This window comes from Lathyrus oleraceus, chromosome 3 (assembly GCF_024323335.1).
Source record: "Lathyrus oleraceus cultivar Zhongwan6 chromosome 3, CAAS_Psat_ZW6_1.0, whole genome shotgun sequence".
Classification (NCBI taxonomy): domain Eukaryota; kingdom Viridiplantae; phylum Streptophyta; class Magnoliopsida; order Fabales; family Fabaceae; genus Lathyrus; species Lathyrus oleraceus.
In genome coordinates, this window is record NC_066581.1 from 315,176,596 (window position 1) to 315,195,496 (window position 18,901).

The following is an 18,901-nucleotide window of genomic DNA, read 5'->3' on the forward strand; positions in this document are numbered from 1 at the left end:
TTTGTTATGAATGTTAAGATGGTAGAGATGATCTTAATTGCATATTATGTGAATGATGTATTTTTTATGAATGTGTATATGTACCATTGGTGGATAATTCATAGAGTTGAATTATGGTGATATGTGGAATGTTAATATGGTAGAGATGATCTTAATTGCATATGTATTAGTATTTGTACATTCATTCATGGCATGGTCGGCTTCATAGTGGAAGCGGTGAAACTGTGGGTTCACATGGTATTAGACGTTGATCCTTAATTGGAAATAGGCGTAGTAGACGTTGATCCTTAATTGGAAATAGACGTGGTATTAGACGTTGATCCTTAATTGGAAATAGACGTGGTATTAGACGTTGATCCTTAATTGGAAATATGTGTAGAGACGTTGATCCTTAATTGGAAATAGACGTGGTATTAGACGTTGATCCTTAATTGGAAATAGGCGTAGCAGACGTCGATCCTTAATTGGAAATAGACGTGGTATTAGACGTTGATCCTTAATTGGAAATAGGCGTAGCAGACGTTGATCCTTAATTGGAAATAGACGTGGTATTAGACGTTGATCTTTAATTGGAAATAGGAGTGGCAGACGCTGATCCTTAATTGGAAATAGACGTGGTATTAGACATTGATCCTTAATTGAAAATAGGCGTAGCAGACGTTGATCCTTAATTGGAAATAGACGTAGTGGCATGGATTCTAGATATTGAATCGGAAAGCGGTGAAACGTTGGGTTCACATTTTGGTACCACATGCATAGAGTTACATGTCTTGCATTGAGTCACATTAGATTTATGTGATAATTGAGTGTTTGCATTGATGTGATTGTGATGTGTGTATGAGATATGGTAATTGAATTTGATGATGTTTGGATATATAACTTGACTGAATATGTGATTATGTGATAATTGTAGTTATGTGTATAATTGAGAATATAATATTGGATTTGAATATTATACTCCTTGAGTTTTTATGTGTGCTTGAAACATGTGAAATAAATGTTGGTTAATGTTATTTACATGGTTGTATGAAGTGTGATGAATTCCTTTAATTGTTGATTTAATCATTGTGCTTGATTAATACTTCTTCATAATGATTTGAATTCTCACCCTTTCTGTTTGAATGTTACCTTTACATGGGTATCGCGCAGATACTCAGGAGTAGTATCGCTAAAGTAAGTGGACGGTAGCTCACTCGAGATTAGCTGGAGAGCTGCGGTACTTCGTTTAGAGACTAAGTAGTAAGTCAATGCTTTGGTCATGTAACACTGGGTAGATTAGTAGTATTGAACTCATATCTGATTTGGATACGTTTTATGTTATTAATTGTGAACATGTTTAATTGAAGAGATTATTGAGAGATGATCATGGTATGGGACATGGATCATTTGATGAATGCATGGATATTCATTATTTTCCGCTGCGAACGCATATTCTTGAATATTCATGATAATGGAAATGTGTTATTTTAAATGACCAGGTGTATTGTATATTGATGATGAATGATGTTGGTTTTTGAAAGCTTCTAGTTTTTGAAAACATCGATGTGACGCCCTTTTGTTTATATGCATGCTTATTTACTCTGATTATATGTTAAGTATTTTGGGGTAGAAAAAGGGGTGTTACCTTAGTGGTATCAGAGCCTGATTGGTCAGTTCGGCCAGGTTGTTTAATTATGTTTATTCCCTAGTATGCGACATGTGTGTGAGAACACTGTCGATGCTTGTTTTATTTTCTATTGTTAGGTTGGGAATGAAATAAGTGGGGGAGAAGCGTCTGCTTCTCTTGGATGTTCCAATTGTATCGAGCTGGGACATTATGTTGTTGGATGCAAGAGTGCAGTGTTCGCTAGTTAACCTGTTTTGGAGAAAACTGTTATTTTTCCTGAGGTTGGTGCGAAGGAAGATTGGTTTGTGTCTGCTAAGCAAGTTGATGAATCGGTGCAAGATGGTGCCGAGTTGTTTATGTTATTGGCAACTTTGGATATTCGTGAGAAGAGGACGATTGAAGAGTTACCAATAGTTTGTGAGTTTGCGGAGGTATTTCCGGAAGATATAAGTGGTTTACCGCCGAAACGTGAGGTTGAGTTTTCGATTGATTTAGTTCTTGGAACTAGTCCTGTATCGATGGCTCCCTATAGGATGTCTGCTGGTGAGTTGAAAGAGTTGAAGAGTCAACTTGAAGACTTGCTTGAGAAGAGGTTTATTCGTCCTAGTGTGTCGCCGTGGGGTGCACTTGTTCTGTTGGTCAAGAAGAAAGAAGGTTCTATGAGATTATGTGTTGATTATAGACAACTGAATAAAGTGACGATTAAGAATAAGTATCCACTTCCGAGGATTGACGATCTGATGGATCAGCTGGTTGGAGCTTGTGTGTTTAGCGATCACAAGAGTTTGAAGTACTTGTTCGATCAGAAAGAATTGAATTTGAGGCAAAGGAGATGGTTGGAATTCTTGAAAGATTATGATTTTGGTTTGAATCATCATCCTGGAAAGGCGAATGTTGTAGCTGATGCATTGAGTAGGAAGTCATTGCACATGTCTATGTTGATGATTCGAGAGTTTGAATTGTTGGAGCAATTTAGAGATTTGAGTTTGGTTTGCGAAGCGACATCTTCGTGTGTTAAGCTTGGTATGTTGAAACTTACGTGTGGCATTCTTGACGAGATTAGAGAAGATCGGGAAGTGAAGAAGCTTCGTAGTAAGGAAATTGCTTCGGTGAAAGTGATATGGGGCGGAGTCGCCAATGGCAATATTACTTGGGAACTCGAGGATAAGATGAAGGAATCGTATCTGGAGTTGTTCGTTTGAGGTAAATTTCCGAGGACGAAAATCTTTTAAGTGGGGGAGAGTTGTAACAACCCAATTTTAGTATTTATTTATTATACTATTATTATTATATTTTATTTTAATTATGTGGAGTGTTAATTAATTAATTGGTTGTTAGGTAGTATAATAATTGATTATATTAATTAATTTGGTGTGTTAATTAATTATTTAGTTGATATGAGATATAATTAAATAATTGTATTAATTAACTTAGTGTGTATGTGGTGTTAGTTTAATTTAATTGAACTAATTAGAGATATTTAAATATTAGGTCTTATTGGGCCTATTAATTAAATTAGAAGTATTATGGTTTAAGCTCAAATAGAATACTATATATAAAGGGGAGGAGAGTGAGAATTAAGATTCATTTAATCATTTGAAGGCAATAGAGAAAGAGGAGAGGAAAAGTAAAGAGAAGGGCTAGGGTTTCCAGAAAATTGAAGAGGTAAGGGGGAAATCCTTATTATTATGGGTTAGTATGATCGGGTCAATGGGTAGATGTATGTTTAGGTTAAAATCCCTAATTTTGTATGGTTGTTTGGAATTATCAGGTTTTGATGAGTATGCTTGATTGTGGTAATTGATTGTGTTAAAACTGCAAATTAACGTTATATATTTAGAGTATTGTGTGAGTTATAATTTTCTGAACGTTTGGCTTTTTACGGAATCGAAATCGGAGGACCGGGAGTCCTCCAACGATGAAAACCGAAGAAACTTCTGCATGCTGTCCGTCACACTCGCGGCCTTTTTTATGTTTTATTGTCGAAATCGTTTTGGTCATAACTTTTGATCCGTAAGTCCAAATTCAGTGTCGTTTGAAGCGTTGGATAGCTGAAACAGAGGGCTATAACTTTGTTTCAAGAATAAAATAATTTTGGAGATTATTTCATGGATGTTTTGGGGATTTAAGAAGATGAAAATTATGTTGGAAAATTTAATAAACAACAACTTTTTAGTAATGCCTTCGTGCACGGTTTTGATCATAACTTTTAACTCGTGAATCATTTTGGGTTGGGGTTTAAAGAATTAGAAAGGTAACTCTAAGAGATATAATGTGATGGTGATAAGTGAATTGATTGAGTATTATTCATATGCCTACTGTATTGATAAATATATTGGTTTATACGTTTGGTTGATGAATCGTTGCATTGTTGTAATATGATTGTATGATAATTATGTTTTTATGTCGATGATGTTAAGATGTTGATGAGTTGTTGTTATTTGTTGATATTATTCATGTGGTAACATGAATTGGTTAATTGCATATTATGTGAATGGTGTATTTGTTAGGAATGTTAAGATGGTAGAGATGATCTTAATTGCATATTATGTGAATGGTGTATTTGTTATGAATGTTAAGATGGTAGAGATGATCTTAATTGCATATTATGTGAATGGTGTATTTGTTATGAATGTTAAGATGGTAGAGATGACTTAATTGCATATTATGTGAATGGTGTATTTGTTATGAATGTGTATATGTACCATTGGTGGATAATTCATAGAGTTGAATTATGGTGATATGTGGAATGTTAAGATGGTAGAGATGATCTTAATTGCATATGTATTGGTATTTGTACATTCATTCATGGCATGGTCGGCTTCATAGTGGAAGCGGTGAAACTGTGGGTTCACATGGTATTAGACGTTGATCCTTAATTGGAAATAGACGTGGTATTAGACGTTGATCCTTAATTGGAAATAGGCGTAGCAGACGTTGATCCTTAATTGGAAATAGACGTGGTATTAGACGTTGATCCTTAATTGGAAATAGGCATAGCAGACGTTGATCCTTAATTGGAAATAGACGTGGTATTAGACGTTGATCCTTAATTGGAAATAGGTGTAGCAGACGTTGATCCTTAATTGGAAATAGACGTGGTATTAGACGTTGATCCTTAATTAGAATTAGGCGTAGCAGATGTTGATCCTTAATTGGAAATAGATGTGATATTAGACGTTGATCCTTAATTGGAAATAGGCGTAGCAGACGTTGATCCTTAATTGGAAATAGACGTAGTGGCATGGATTCTAGATATTGAATCGGAAAGCGGTGAAACGTTGGGTTCACATTTTGGTACCACATGCATAGAGTCACATGTCTTGCATTGAGTCACATTAGAGTTATGTGATAATTGAGTGTTTGCATTGATGTGATTGTGATGTGTGTATGAGATATGATAATTGAATTTGATGATGTCTGGATACATAACTTGACTGAATATGTGATTATGTGATAATTGTAGTTATGTGTATAATTGAGAATATAATATTGGATTTGAATATTATACTCCTTGAGTTTTTATGTGTGCTTGAAACATGTGAAATAAATGTTGGTTAATATTATTTACATGGTTATATGAAGTGTGATGAATTCCTTTAATTGTTGATTTAATCATTATGCTTGATTAATACTTCTTCATAATGATTTGAATTCTCACCCTTTCTGTTTGAATGTTACCTTTACATGGGTATCACGCAGATACTCAGGAGTAATATCGCTGAAGTAAGTGGACGGTAGCTCACTCGAGATTAGCTAGAGAGTTGCGGTACTTCGTTTAGAGACTAAGTAGTGAGTCAATGCTCTGGTCATGTAACACTGGGTAAATTAGTAGTATTGAACTCATATCTGATTTGGATACATTTTATGTTATTAATTGTGATTATGTTTAATTGAAGAGATTATTGAGAGATGATCATGGTATGGGACATGGATCATTTGATGAATGCATGGATATTCGTTATTTTCCGCTGCGAACGCATATTCTTGAATATTCATGATAATGGAAATGTGTTATTTTAAATGACCTGGTGTATTGTATATTGATGATGAATGATGTTGGTTTTTGAAAGCTTCTAGTTTTTGAAAACATCGATGTGACGCCCTTTTGTTTATATGCGTGCTTATTTACTCTGATTATATGTTAAGTATTTTGGGGTAGAAAAAGGGGTGTTACATTAGTGGTATCAGAGCCTGGTTGGTCCGTCCGGCTAGGTTGTTTAATTATGTTTATTCCCTAGTATGCGACATGTGTGTGAGAACACTGTCGGTGCTTGTTTTATTTTCCATTGTTAGGTTAGGAATGAAATAAGTGGGGGAGAAGCGTCAGCTTCTCTTGGATGTTCCAATTGTATCGAGCTGGGACATTATGTTGTTGGATGCAAGAGTGCAGTGTTGGCTAGTTAACCTGTTTTGGAGAAAACTATTATTTTTCCTGAGGTTGGTGTGAAGGAAGATTGGTTTGTGTCTGCTAAGCAAGTTGATGAATCGGTGCAAGATGGTGCCGAGTTGTTTATGTTGTTGGCAACTTTGGATATTCGTGAGAAGAGGACGATTGAAGAGTTACCAATAGTTTGTGAGTTTGCGGAGGTATTTCCGGAAGATATAAGTGGTTTACCGCCGGAACGTGAGGTTGAGTTTTCGATTGATTTAGTTCCTGGAACTAGTCCTGTATCGATGGCTCCCTATAGGATGTCTGCTGGTGAGTTGAAAGAGTTGAAGAGTCAACTTGAAGACTTGCTTGAGAAGAGGTTTATTCGTCCTAGTGTGTCACCCTGGGGTGCACCTGTTCTGTTGGTCAAGAAGAAAGAAGGTTCTATGAGATTATGTGTTGATTATAGACAACTGAATAAAGTGACGATTAAGAACAAGTATCCACTTCCGAGGATTGACGATCTGATGGATCAGCTGGTTGGAGCTTGTGTGTTTAGCGATCACAAGAGTTTGAAGTACTTGTTCGATCAGAAAGAATTGAATATGAGGCAAAGGAGATGGTTGGAATTCTTGAAAGATTATGATTTTGGTTTGAATTATCATCCTGGAAAGGCGAATGTTGTAGCTGATGCATTGAGTAGGAAGTCATTGCACATGTCTATGTTGATGATTCGAGAGTTTGAATTGTTGGAGCAATTTAGAGATTTGAGTTTGGTTTGTGAAGCGACGTCTTCGTGTGTTAAGCTTGGTATGTTGAAACTTACGTGTGGCATTCTTGACGAGATTAGAGAAGATCGGGAAGTGAAGAAGCTTCATAGTAAGGAAATTGCTTTGGTGAAAGTGATACTGGTGGTTATAAGTTGTTTGGTGCAACAAAGAGGAGGGTTGTGATCAGCCGAGACGTCATTGTCGATGAAATCAAGGAGCTGCAGTAGTCTGTAATCGGTTACATAAAAGGTGTAACTGGCTACAACTTTGAAGTTCATATTCTGCCAAAACGGAAAATGCATAAACTCCTATTGCCGAAGCCCGAAATGAAGAGAATGTCATAAGATCAACAAGGCAAAGAGGTTTGCCTTAAAGACTCTAAGATTGTGAGCTATTCCGAGACAACAAAGTCAACGATGATGGTGATTTCGTCCATTTCGCACTTATGGACAAATCCAAAACCGTTAAAATGGAAGAGGCTTTAAGTGATCCAAAATGGATTTGTGCTATCGAGGAGGAGCTAGAACAAATTGAAAAGAACAACACTTGGGAGTTGGTTGATTCACCAAAACGGAAAGAAGGCAATTGGTGTGAAATCGGTGTTCAAAGTGAAGGCAAATCCTAAGGGTGAAATAATCAAGCATAAGTCTCGATTAGTTGCAAAGGGATATTTACAAGAAAAAGGCATAGAATTTGAAGAGGTTTTTGCACCGGTTACTAGGATTGAAACCATAAGGTTAGTTGTTGGTATTGCGAATAACAACAATTGGCCCATCTACCAAATGAACGTCAAATATGCATTTTTGAACATACCGCTTGAAGAAGAGGTGTATGTAAAACATCCCCTGGTTTTGTTGTGAGAAACCAAGAGCTAAAGTTCTACAAGTTAAAGAAAGAGTTATATAGTTTGAAGAAAGCTCTAAGAGCTTGGAACAAAAAAATATATGGTTTCCTAAAGAAGGATGTCTTCAAGAAATGTGTATCCGAGCATGGAGTGTATGTGAATACGGATACAAGTCAATGGGTGATTATCCTTCGTCTATATGTAGACGACTTGTTGATGATAGGAAATAACGGAAAGTGTGTTTATAAGTTCAAGGGTGAACGTTTGATAGAATTTGAGATGACTGACTTTGGCCTCATGACATACTTCTTTGGAATTAAGTTCTACAAGTCCAAAAGGGGACTGCTCATGCACCAAAGAAGATATGAGTTTGAGATATTGAAGAAGTTTAAAATGAGGCATTGTAATACTGCCATTACTTTGATTGAGCCGAGGCTACAGTTGTCGAAGAATGTGAGTGAGAAGGATGTTGATTCAAATAAGTATAGGAGGATGATTGGATTCTTGCGTTATTTTGCAATACGCGACCGAACTTGGCGTTTAGAGTGTATTATGAGTAGATTCATAGGGATACCGAAGGTGTCTCGCTTAGCAGTAGTCAAGAGGATCCTAAGATATGTCAAAGGTTCCGTTGACTGCAGAATTCTCTTTCCCGCAATAGATACGGGAACAAAAATGAAATTTGCTCAGTTTTACCGATTTCAATTGATGCGGAGATAAAGATGATCGAAAGCCTACAGCTGGATACATCTTTATGTTCGGTGGAACACTAATCTCACGGTGTTCAAAGAAGGAACTGATAATTGTACTCTCATCTTGTGAGACTGAGTATATTTCAGCTTCGTTATGTGTGTGTCAAGCCGTGTGGCTTATGAACCTATTGGAGGAGCTGGGCAACAGTGAGGGTAAGGTTGTTACACTTATGATTGAGCAAGCATATTGAGATGAAATTTCACTACTTGTGGGAGCTTGTTAGTGAAGGAAGGTTAAGATTGGGATATTGTAGAAGTGAAGACTAAATGGATTATTTGTTGACTAAGGGAGTCACAAATGATGTGCTCAAGAGATTGAAGATGAACATGAGCATGAAAGACTTGGAGCACTTGAATTAAGGTGGCGTGTTAAATGCATTTTTAGTAATTCAAGTGCTATAACTAGGTTAACACGGGGATGCACCCTGGTTACAGTAAGGCCAAAAGAACTTCTGAGTTATAGAAAAAGTTAAAACTTCGCAGTTCTAACCACTTAATATCTGAGTGTAACCGATTACCCCTGAAAGAAAATTTATTTTAGTGTCAGCTGTAACCGATTACAGGCCCGAGATTTTCAATTTTTCTATTATGTAATTGCTAGTATTGGGTCTCAATCATTTCGTAACTTTTGTAGTATAAATCTTTCGGAGACATCCTCATCTTTGATTAATGAAAACCTCTCGCGCACACACACGCACGTTCCTTCATGAATATTTGAATTGAATAAGAAACTCCTTACAAAAATATATCTAACTTTATTCTTTTTCACAAAATAAAAATAGACACGACAAAAGAAACCAAAATAAAAGTGAATAGAAAAGACAAATATATTTAAGCCAAATGGATAAAACTGTATATCTTGACAAAAAAATAAATAGAAAAGACCGTATCTTATCGTTTAAGAATAACAAACACGGTTTATCTCTAACATCAAAGCACCTTCGTGGTACTCTTCTTGTGCCCACCTATAAATTCCTTTTCATTTTCTGAAAACTCAAAATCAAATCATTATATTCCAATCTTCAAACACTCTGATCATTATGGCTTACCCTTATCAACCACAACCTTCTGCCTCTGCTCCGATGCCGCCACTCCCCGCCGCCATATTCGGCCCTCAGTACTGTGCTCCGTATCCCCTAGATCTCGCCGTCGTGAAAAAGGTTATGACAATTTCAGACGGAAACTTCGCCGTCACTGATGTCAACGGCAACATCGTCTTCAAAGTTAAAGGCTCCCTCTTAACCCTCCGTGACCGCCGTGTCTTGCTTGATGCCGCCGGTAACCCCATCACCACCCTACGTCGCAAGGTTCCGCTATATTCTCTATTTTTTTCTGTTCGAAATAGTACTCTTATATTTGATGTTACCAACTGATCTGATTTATCTATGCAGATAGTGACTATGCATGATCGGTGGGAAGCTTATAGGGGTGAAAGCACAGATGCAAAGGATCTCATATTTACATTGAAGAGATCATCTCTAATTCAGCTTAAGACCAAATTAGATGTGTTTTTAGCCGGTAACACAAAAGAAAATGTTTGTGATTTTAAAGTCAAAGGTAGTTGGCTAGAACGTTCTTGCATTGTTTATGCTGGTGAATCTAACAACATTGTTGCCCAGGTAATTAATTATACATAAGTACAATTATTTTTAACTAATTATGTACTAGTATTTATACTAATCATAAATTAATTTTGTGATATTATTGTAATTGCAGATGCACAAAAAACACACTGTTCAGAGTGTTTTAATTGGTAAAGACCAATTCATGGTTACAGTTTATCCCAATGTTGATTACGCTTTCATAGTAGCGTTAATTGTGATTCTTGACGAGATTAACGACGATGAAAAGGAGGAATGATTAGAAGATTAGTGTTTTATATTTATTTGTTATATACTATTGTGCTTTTAAATTGCTCTGTAAGGGAAAAGTGTTACTGAATTAAGGACATAATTTCTGTTGAGAAATATGTGGTTGGGAAAAGTGTTGAGAAAATTGCTGTTAGTGTTAAGTAGATCATTTCATAATGTTGGAACAATGAGTAATGTGTGAAGAATGTATGCGGTTGAGAATTAAAAAAAGTTTTTAAATTTAATATAGAAGAGTTTACACAATTTGCTAATTTGCTACTGTTTATAAGTTGGAGTCAAAAATTTTTTTAGTGCCATAAGAATGTATTGAGAAAATTTAACACCACACACGCACAGACGCACTGCCTACGCCTTCCACGGTCTAGCCGTCGCCATGCCCGTGTCTTTATCCTGATGTTCGTTTTATAGTAGTTAAATATTCTGAATCGATCTTAAGGGACAATAATGATTTTTTTTCACTATAATTAGATGCTTCGTTCAACTTGCTATTCACACCAAACTTAGACAAACTAAATTTCTATCTTCTTTTTGTCAGAATGTTTAGTCTCTTCTCCCATTTAATTATGGTACTTAGAGTGCACTAGGATACCGTCTATAGTTTACTTGTACAATTCTGAAGGAGATTGTTTTAATGCATCCCATACTTTTCTTAGGAATTAGGCAAAATACATTAATGCCCTCAGATTTCTGAGATGAATCTTCGGGTGCATTTAGAGGTCAATTGATGTTAAATTTTTTTGGAATATTTTGGAGGTTGAATCGCGTCAGACCATTTTCTTTTCTCATTTCTCATTTTTCTCAAAACCATTATTCAAACTCTTTCAAAGTTTTTTTTGCACCAACTCAAAACTCAATCATTAAGTCTTAAGGAATTTCAATCATCATCTCAAACATCGAAACAACATCTGAAACATCAATTTCTTATAAGTTTTTTAAAATTTTGATAAATTTTTGAGTTTTAGTGTAAACGAGTATAAATGAATTATTAGAGTTAGAAATGAGTTGAAATAACATTTAAGATAGTTTAGACATATTGTATTAGATGTTTATTGACTGAAAATGGTGATCAAAACAAATTTTTTGATATTGCATGGGTACATTGACACCATTAACGCAACTTTTGAGTTGCAGGAAATTCTTGAGATGCATCTCCGAAATTTTTCAGCAGTTTAGTTTCCTAGTAACCAGAGATGCATCTCCGAAATTTTCTCAATCTTTTTACTTTTTGATTTTCTTACTTGTGTTGTTTGTCTGCACTAATGGTCTTACTTTAACTTACAAGCATAATGGCTGATAGACAAAATAGATTGAGGCACGAGAGGGTTGCTTAGCACACATTAGTGTGGTGGGAGAAGAGTCAGTAGGTTTCGGAGGCTCTTGGTCCCTCTGGTCAGGCAAAGCCATATACTTCTAAGGGTCGTGCTTCTCCCCCATACCACTCAATCTTCTTCTTCCTGTAGGAGACGAGACTCACCATCCACGCATCACTTCCTCCATCCTCCGGCAGACGTCAGATTTCACCAGTGCCACATCCTACTAGAGATGATGTTGATCCACTACCACCCCCTACTACTGGTGCTGCTGATTCAGTTCCACATTCGGAGGGTGAGGCTACTACGCATGCTGAGCCAAAGGAATTTGGAGGAGACCTAGTTGATTTGTCATTACTGCCTCTATATCCAAACCATATTGTCAAATATACCTAGGACAGAGAGGTAGCATTAACTGGATTCATTATTTTGTTTTACGTTACTTTTAATTGACAAATTTCTAACATTGATTATTTTTGACAAATTTCAGGAACGTGAGTCGTAGATGTTTCTTAACCACGAGAGAAAGATTGATGCATTGCCTCAGTCGAGTGAGGAATGATTTTAGTCAGTTTTGTCCTTATCTGGCCTGAAGGACTTTTGCATGATCGGTTATACTACGATCAACCACGTGATACTTATTGCATTTGTGGAGAGATGACACTCTCAGACCTCGTCGTTTTATCTCCCGCGTGTTGAGATGCCTATCATATTTGACGTTGTCTCGTGTTTGCTACATCTTCCAATTAGGGGGAGATTCCTATATCATATGAGGATGGCCAAAGACGAGGCACTTGAGATGATGGTAGAGTATCTAGAGGCTGATCCAGGGGAAACGATGGATGAGTTGGATACAACTAGGGGTGCTCATGTTATATTTGTATACCTGAATAAGGTACATGAGGATAATGGCAACATAGCCATTGTTCAACATGATTTCGACTCATCTGATGTTCTTGTGGTTTCAAGCGGAGACTCAAGTAAAGATTGAATTATGGATTCAAGTTGCACTTGGCACATGACTCCAAACAAAGACTTGTTCGAGGAACTATGTGATCAAGATGGTAGATTTGTATTGCTTGGAAACAATAAAGCTTGTAAGATTGTAGATGTTGGATCTCTGAGATTCAAGCTCCATGATGAGTCAATAAGGTTGTTGACTAAAGTCAGGCATGTACCTGATTTGAAGAGAAATTTGATTTCTCTTGGTGAATTCGACAAGAAAGGACATGTTTTACAAGGAGAGAAAAGTATTCTAAAAGTCAAGAAGGGGTCAAATGAAGTCTTACAAGGCGTGAAGAAACAAGGCTTGTATACCCTTGAGGCTGAAGTTGTCAGTGGTTCTGTAGATGTTGCATCCACGAAACCTTTGTCGAAGACAGAAATTTGGCACATGAGGTTGGGCCATGTCAGTGAAAGGGGTCTGGTTGAGTTGGGGAAATAAAATCTACTTGGTGGAGACAAAGTCAAAAAGCTGAAGTTTTGTGAACCTTGTGTACTTGAAAAATCTTGCAGAGTGAAGTTCAAAATCTTCTTGTATGTAGATTTAGCAAGCCAATTCCTTAAGCCACTTAGTCATACCTCCAAGTTGTTGATCAGAATATGATGTGTGGTTGGTTGCCCGAAGGGCTATCTGATCCGATCAACTGCGTAAGCCGATAGATAGAATCCCCATAAAAATACCACTAGATCGAGCACCACTTATTTCGTATCTGGTCAAAATCTTGGCTAATTGATCAAAGTGGGTAGCTCCAGTAGACCCATAGATCATTGAACAAATAGGATGGGTAGGCCCAACCACCACACTACATGTATAGACGTGAGGCAAACAAAGAACATATGGATCCCTTGATTTCATCCATGTTGATATTTTAGGGCCTATGAGGTGTTCATCACATTCAGGAGCAAGGTATTTTCTATCCATAGTTGATGATTATTCCAGAAAGTTATGGGTATTCATCCAGAAGACTAAGGATCAAATTTTTGAGAACTTCAAAAGTTGGAAGACTCTGGTCGAAAATCAGACTGGCAGGAAGGTCAAGAGGTTGATAACCAACAATGGCCTTGAATTTTGTAATGAGGCGTTCAATAGTTTTTGTGCAGGCTTTAGTATTGCAAGGCACAAAACTACTTCAGGTACTCCAAAAAAAAATGGTTTGGCTGAAAGGTTTAATCAAACCATTTTAGAAAGACTTAGATGCATGTTGACTAGTGTTGGGTTAAAAAAGGTGTTTTGGGCATAGGCTGTTTCGACAACAACATATCTGATAAACAAATGTCCTTCGACTGTGTTAGATATGTAGACACCTGAAGAAATTTGGTTAGGATATCCACCAAATTTTGAAAAACTTAGAGTATTTTCCTGCATAGTCTATGCTCACATTAGGCAAGACAAGGTCGAACCTAGAGCTCTGAGATACATGTTCATGGGATACCCTGAAGGAGTCAAAACTTATAGGCTATGATGCCTAGAGCCAGGTCATAGGAGGTGTATCACCAGTCGAGATGTAGTTTTCATTGAAGCTGAGATGGATTTCAAGAAAATTGACGACGTTAGTCAAAGTGCATAGATATATGAAGAAGAAATGGAACAAGAAGAGATTCCTGTTGAGGTGGAACACGTCGGTGCTGAATTGCGTATCCCAGATCAAGTTGAAGAAGAAGCACAAGATGCTGAAGATACTGAGGAAGATAAGGAACTGTCGATGACTACGTGTTGGTAAGAGATATGCCGAGAAGATCCATTAATCCACCTCAAAGACTTGTGTATGCCGATCTCATAACTTATGCCTTAATCTCTGTAAGTGATGTTCTAGATGAAGAACCTAGAGACTATAAGGAAGTTATGAGAAGTCGAAATAAGACTGAATGGCCGAAGGCCATGGATGATGAGATGAAGTCTCTTCATGATAACCATACTTGGGAACTGATCAAGAAACCTGCTAGAGCCAAGTTAGTCAACTGTAAGTGGATTTCCAAAGTTTAGGAAGGAACCAAATGAGTGACATTAAAGAGATGCAAGGAAAGATTGGTCGCAAGGGATTTCACTCAGAAAGAAGGTATCGACTTTAACGATGTGTTCTCTCCTGTTGTGAAGCACAGGTCCATTCGAATGTTACTTGCCATATTGGTACATTTTGACCTAGAACTGGAACAAATGGATGTGAAGATTGCTTTCTTGTATGGAGATCTAGATGAAACAATCCTGATGAGGCAACCTGAAGGTTATGCCAAAAAGGGTAAGGAAGATTAAGTGTGTAAGATGAATAGATCTTTATACGGACTGAAATAGTCTCCTCGATAGTGGAATATGAGATTCGACAAGTTCATGGCGCACATAGGTTTCATTAGAAGTCAGTTCGACCACTATGTTTACTTTAGAGTTTGACCTAGAAATTCACTTGTTATTTTGTTGCTTTATATGGATGATATTCCCATAGAAAGAAACAATGCCAAGGATGTAATAAAGGTGAAGGTTGAACTTAATAACGAGTTTGATATGAAGGATTTGGGAGCAGCATCCAGGATTCTTGGGATTAACATCCGAAGGGACAAAAAGAAGTTGAAATTATGGTTATCTCAAGAGACATACCTACGGAAGATTCTCGACAAGTTTGGTATGTCGAATTCAAAGCCTGTTGTGACTCCGACAAATCCTCAATTCAAGCTAAGTACAGATCAGTGTCCCAGTACTGTGGTCGAAAGAGCTTATATGAATAACATCCCATATGCTAACATAATATGTTCTTTGATGTATGTTATGGTATGTACTAGACCCTACATAACATATGCAGTAAGTCTTGTAAGCAGGTACATGTGAATCCTGGAAAGGCTCACTAGCAAGCATTGAGGTGGATTCTAAGGTACATAAATGGGTCTCTGAATAGAGTCCTGATTTATGGTGGAGTATGTGGTGAAAATAGTAAAGCAAGAATCGAAGGGTATGTCGACTCTGATTATGCAAGTTATATCGATTCCAGAAAATCTATTTCTGGATATGTGTTCACTATGTCTGACACATCAATTGGTTGGAAAACAAGGTTGTTTCCTTATCAACCACTGAAGCAAAATATGTCGCCCTCACTGAAGCTGTGAAAGAAGCATTGTGGCTTTAAGGTTTTGCTAAGGAACTAAAACTTCAACATCGAGTTATCACTGTTAAATGTGATAGTCAAAGTGTTATACACCTATCGAAGAATTCAGCCTATCATGAGCGAACCAAGCACATCGATATGAGGCTGCATTTTGTCAAAGGGGTAATCGAGCATGGAGAAGTCCAAGTGCTGAAGGTTTCGACATATCACAATGCTTCTGATATGATCACTGTTGGTTCTAAGTGTTGGCAGCAATTTTGGTAAAACAAAGAGTGTTCACAAGATGTTGCATGTGATGTCTTAACATAAGATATCTATGTACCTGCTGGAGTTTAAAAATATAATTATGCAGGATTACTTTAGGATGTCATACACGATGTCATGGCATCTGATATTATGTACCTGCTGGAAATTAAATGGAATTATGCAGGATTGTTCCAGGATGTCAGACCCGATGTCATGACATCCTGTACACAAAACATTCAGAGTGAATGTTATGTGTCTTGTGATTGCGCATTTAATGGCAATCTATGTATGATTGAAGATCTGATTTGCAAGCGCATTCAATCATTAATTACAACCTGATTTACTTATTTTCCAAGGAGATCTAACCAACTGTCATGAGAAGATTTAATTGGAAAATAGTTTTAGGGTTTTCAAGATGTCCAAGCCCAGCTGAATGCTTCTATAAATAGGACATGGAAAACCTGATTTGATACACAACCAATACTGAGTAAAATATTGAGAGAATATAAGGGTTTGTGTCTTGTTTAGTCGTGAGACTTGTAAGCCATTCAATTCATCCATAGATGATTGAATTGGTCTGATTTGTGAGTTGTAATTTGTCACTCTAAGCTTTTAAGCATGAGTGTGTGTCTACTTGATTGAAGTTGTTAAGTAAGATCAAGTGTGTGTCTACTTGGTTGAAGATCAAGTGTGTGTCTACTTGGTTGAAGATCAAGTGTGTGTCTACTTGATTGAAGATCAAGTGTGTGTAATTGAAAAATGTCTTCTTTTCAGAGTAATTGTTGTTTAAAATCACAGGTGTGATTGAGGGGGAGTGAGTGGGTTCTCATATCTAAGAATGCTTAGGTAGAAGTCGCACGGGTAGAGATTAGGTGAGAAAGACTGTAACTTGTTGAAGTGTACGGAGAGTCTTTGAACTGATTCTATTTAGTGGATTTCCTTCCTGGCTTGGTAGCCCCCAGATGTAGGTGAGTTGGACCGAACTGGGTTAATAATTGCTTGTGTCTCTTGCATTACTATTCTTTATCTTTATCCTGTTTGTTTTACTCAGATATTAGTGTCGTGACATTACCTTCGACATCTCATATCTGATACCAGAATTTCAATTGGTATCAGAGCAGGCATCCTGCTTTGGTTCTGGGTGAGATCTAGGGTCAATACTTTCTGGTACTATGGAGAGAGATGGAGGATCTGTTCACAGGCCACCAATTTTGGATGGATCTAACTATGACTATTGGAAACCTCGAATGGTTGCTTTCCTAAAATCTCTTGATAATAAGGCTTGGAAGGTTGTGTTAACAGGCTGGGAACATCCGGTAATTACTAAGGAAGGAGAAGCCACTACTGATAAGAAGCCTGAAGAACAATGGTCCAAGGAGGAGGATGATCTAGCCCTATGAAATTCTAAAGCATTGAATGCCATCTTCAATGGAGTAGACAAGAACATCTTCAGACTGATAAACAACTGTGAAGTGGCTAAAGATGCTTGAGACATTCTCAAAACCACTCATGAAAGTACCTCTAGAGTGAAAATGTCTAGACTACAGTTGCTCACCACCAAGTTTGAAAACTTGAGGATGAAAGAAGATGAAAATATTCATGAATTTCATATGAGTATCCTTGAAATTACCAATGCCTCTAGAGCTCTGGGAGAGAAGATGACAGATGAAAAGTTCGTAAGGAAAATACTCAGGTCACTCCCTAAGAGATTTGCTATGAAGGTGACAGCCATAGAAGAATCTCAAGACATCTCAAATATGAGAGTTGATGAGCTAATTGGATCCCTCCAAACATTTTAGATGGGAATATATGATGAATCTGAAAAGAAAGCCAAGAGCATAGCCTTCATGTCAAACACTGAAGGGGAAGATGAGGAAGGTGGTCAAGATATTGATGAAAGATCTGGAAAATGAGGTAGCAATGCTGGGAAGAAAGTTCAACAGACTTACGAAAAAGATAGATGTAAGATCTAAGGCCAATGTCAAGAATATCACATCTGACATCAGCAAATCCAATAATTTTGGAAGAAGAACAAGGTCTGAAGAAAAGCCCAAAGAAGGAAAAGAAGTTCAGTGTTGTGAATGTGATGGATATGGTCACATTAAATCTGAATGTGGGACCTACCTCAAGAAACAAAAGAGGAGTCTTGCTGCCTCTTGGTCTGATGGAAGTGAAACAGAAGAAGCTGCAAATCATGTGACTGCATTGACAGGAAGATGGGGTTCTGATGAAGAGTCAAGTGATGATGAAGTAACCTTTGAAGAGCTGGCCACTACCTACAAAGAGTTGTGTCACAGAAGTGCAGAAGTGTGCAGACAAGTTGAAATCCAGAAGAAAGTGATAGCTCAGCTGGAGAATGAAAAGGGAGAATATGTGGAGACCATCTCCAAGTTGAAGACTGAAGTTGTACTCTTGAACTCCAAACTAGATGAGATGACCAAGTATGTAAGAATTCTTAACAATGGATCTGACATCTTAGACAAGATTCTCCAGACTGGTCAAATAACAGGAGACAAATCTGGCATTGGATTCAATGAATCTAAGGCTGAGTGCAGTTACACTGGTTGCAAACCAAAATCCAAACCTAAGTGCAGCCATATTAAAAGCAAACCTGAGATGTCACATCATATGTCACAACATCAGAAGGGAAGACAGCAGAAAGGGAAACATCAAAGATGGAAATGCCATTACTGTGGAAAATTTGGCCACCTGAAGCCCTTCTGCTATAAGCTGTATGGTTATCCTAGCCCTGTTCATCATCAGACTCAATATCAACCAAGACCCAAACATCACAGGCCTGTCAACAAGAAGCAATGGGTTCCTAAGACAAATGTTACAAGTCTAATAGCTCACACTTCCTTCAGAGTTTCGGCCAAAGAAGATTGGTATTTTGACAGTGGTTGTTCCAGACACATGAGTGGAAACAAAAACCTGCTAACTAACCTTCATCCCCATGCCACAAGTTATGTTACCTTTGGTGATGGAGCAAAGGGTGAAATCAAGGGGATTGGTAAGCTTGATTACCCTGGAGTTCCT

General features: G+C 37.4%; 1 protein-coding gene across 1 annotated transcript; it reads left to right on the forward strand.

Annotated features, from left to right (window-relative positions):
- The first annotated feature begins 9,208 nt into the window (after positions 1–9,208).
- Positions 9,209–10,466, forward strand: LOC127127359 (protein LURP-one-related 10). The gene is made up of 3 exons (XM_051056519.1): positions 9,209–9,651; positions 9,736–9,963; positions 10,061–10,466. The coding sequence occupies exons 1-3, from the start codon at positions 9,385–9,387 to the stop codon at positions 10,202–10,204; spliced, it is 639 nt and encodes a 212-aa protein (XP_050912476.1). The 5' UTR covers positions 9,209–9,384; the 3' UTR covers positions 10,205–10,466.
- The last annotated feature ends 8,435 nt before the right edge of the window (positions 10,467–18,901 follow it).

Bases quoted from the DNA above. Each gene is read 5' to 3' on its own strand.
- LOC127127359 (XM_051056519.1), top strand. From the start codon at position 9,385: ATGGCTTACCCTTATCAACCACAACCTTCTGCCTCTGCTCCGATGCCG. The intron at 9,652-9,735 runs GTTCCGCTATAT...TTATCTATGCAG, and splicing joins TCACCACCCTACGTCGCAAG to ATAGTGACTATGCATGATCG. The intron at 9,964-10,060 runs GTAATTAATTAT...TTGTAATTGCAG, and splicing joins CTAACAACATTGTTGCCCAG to ATGCACAAAAAACACACTGT.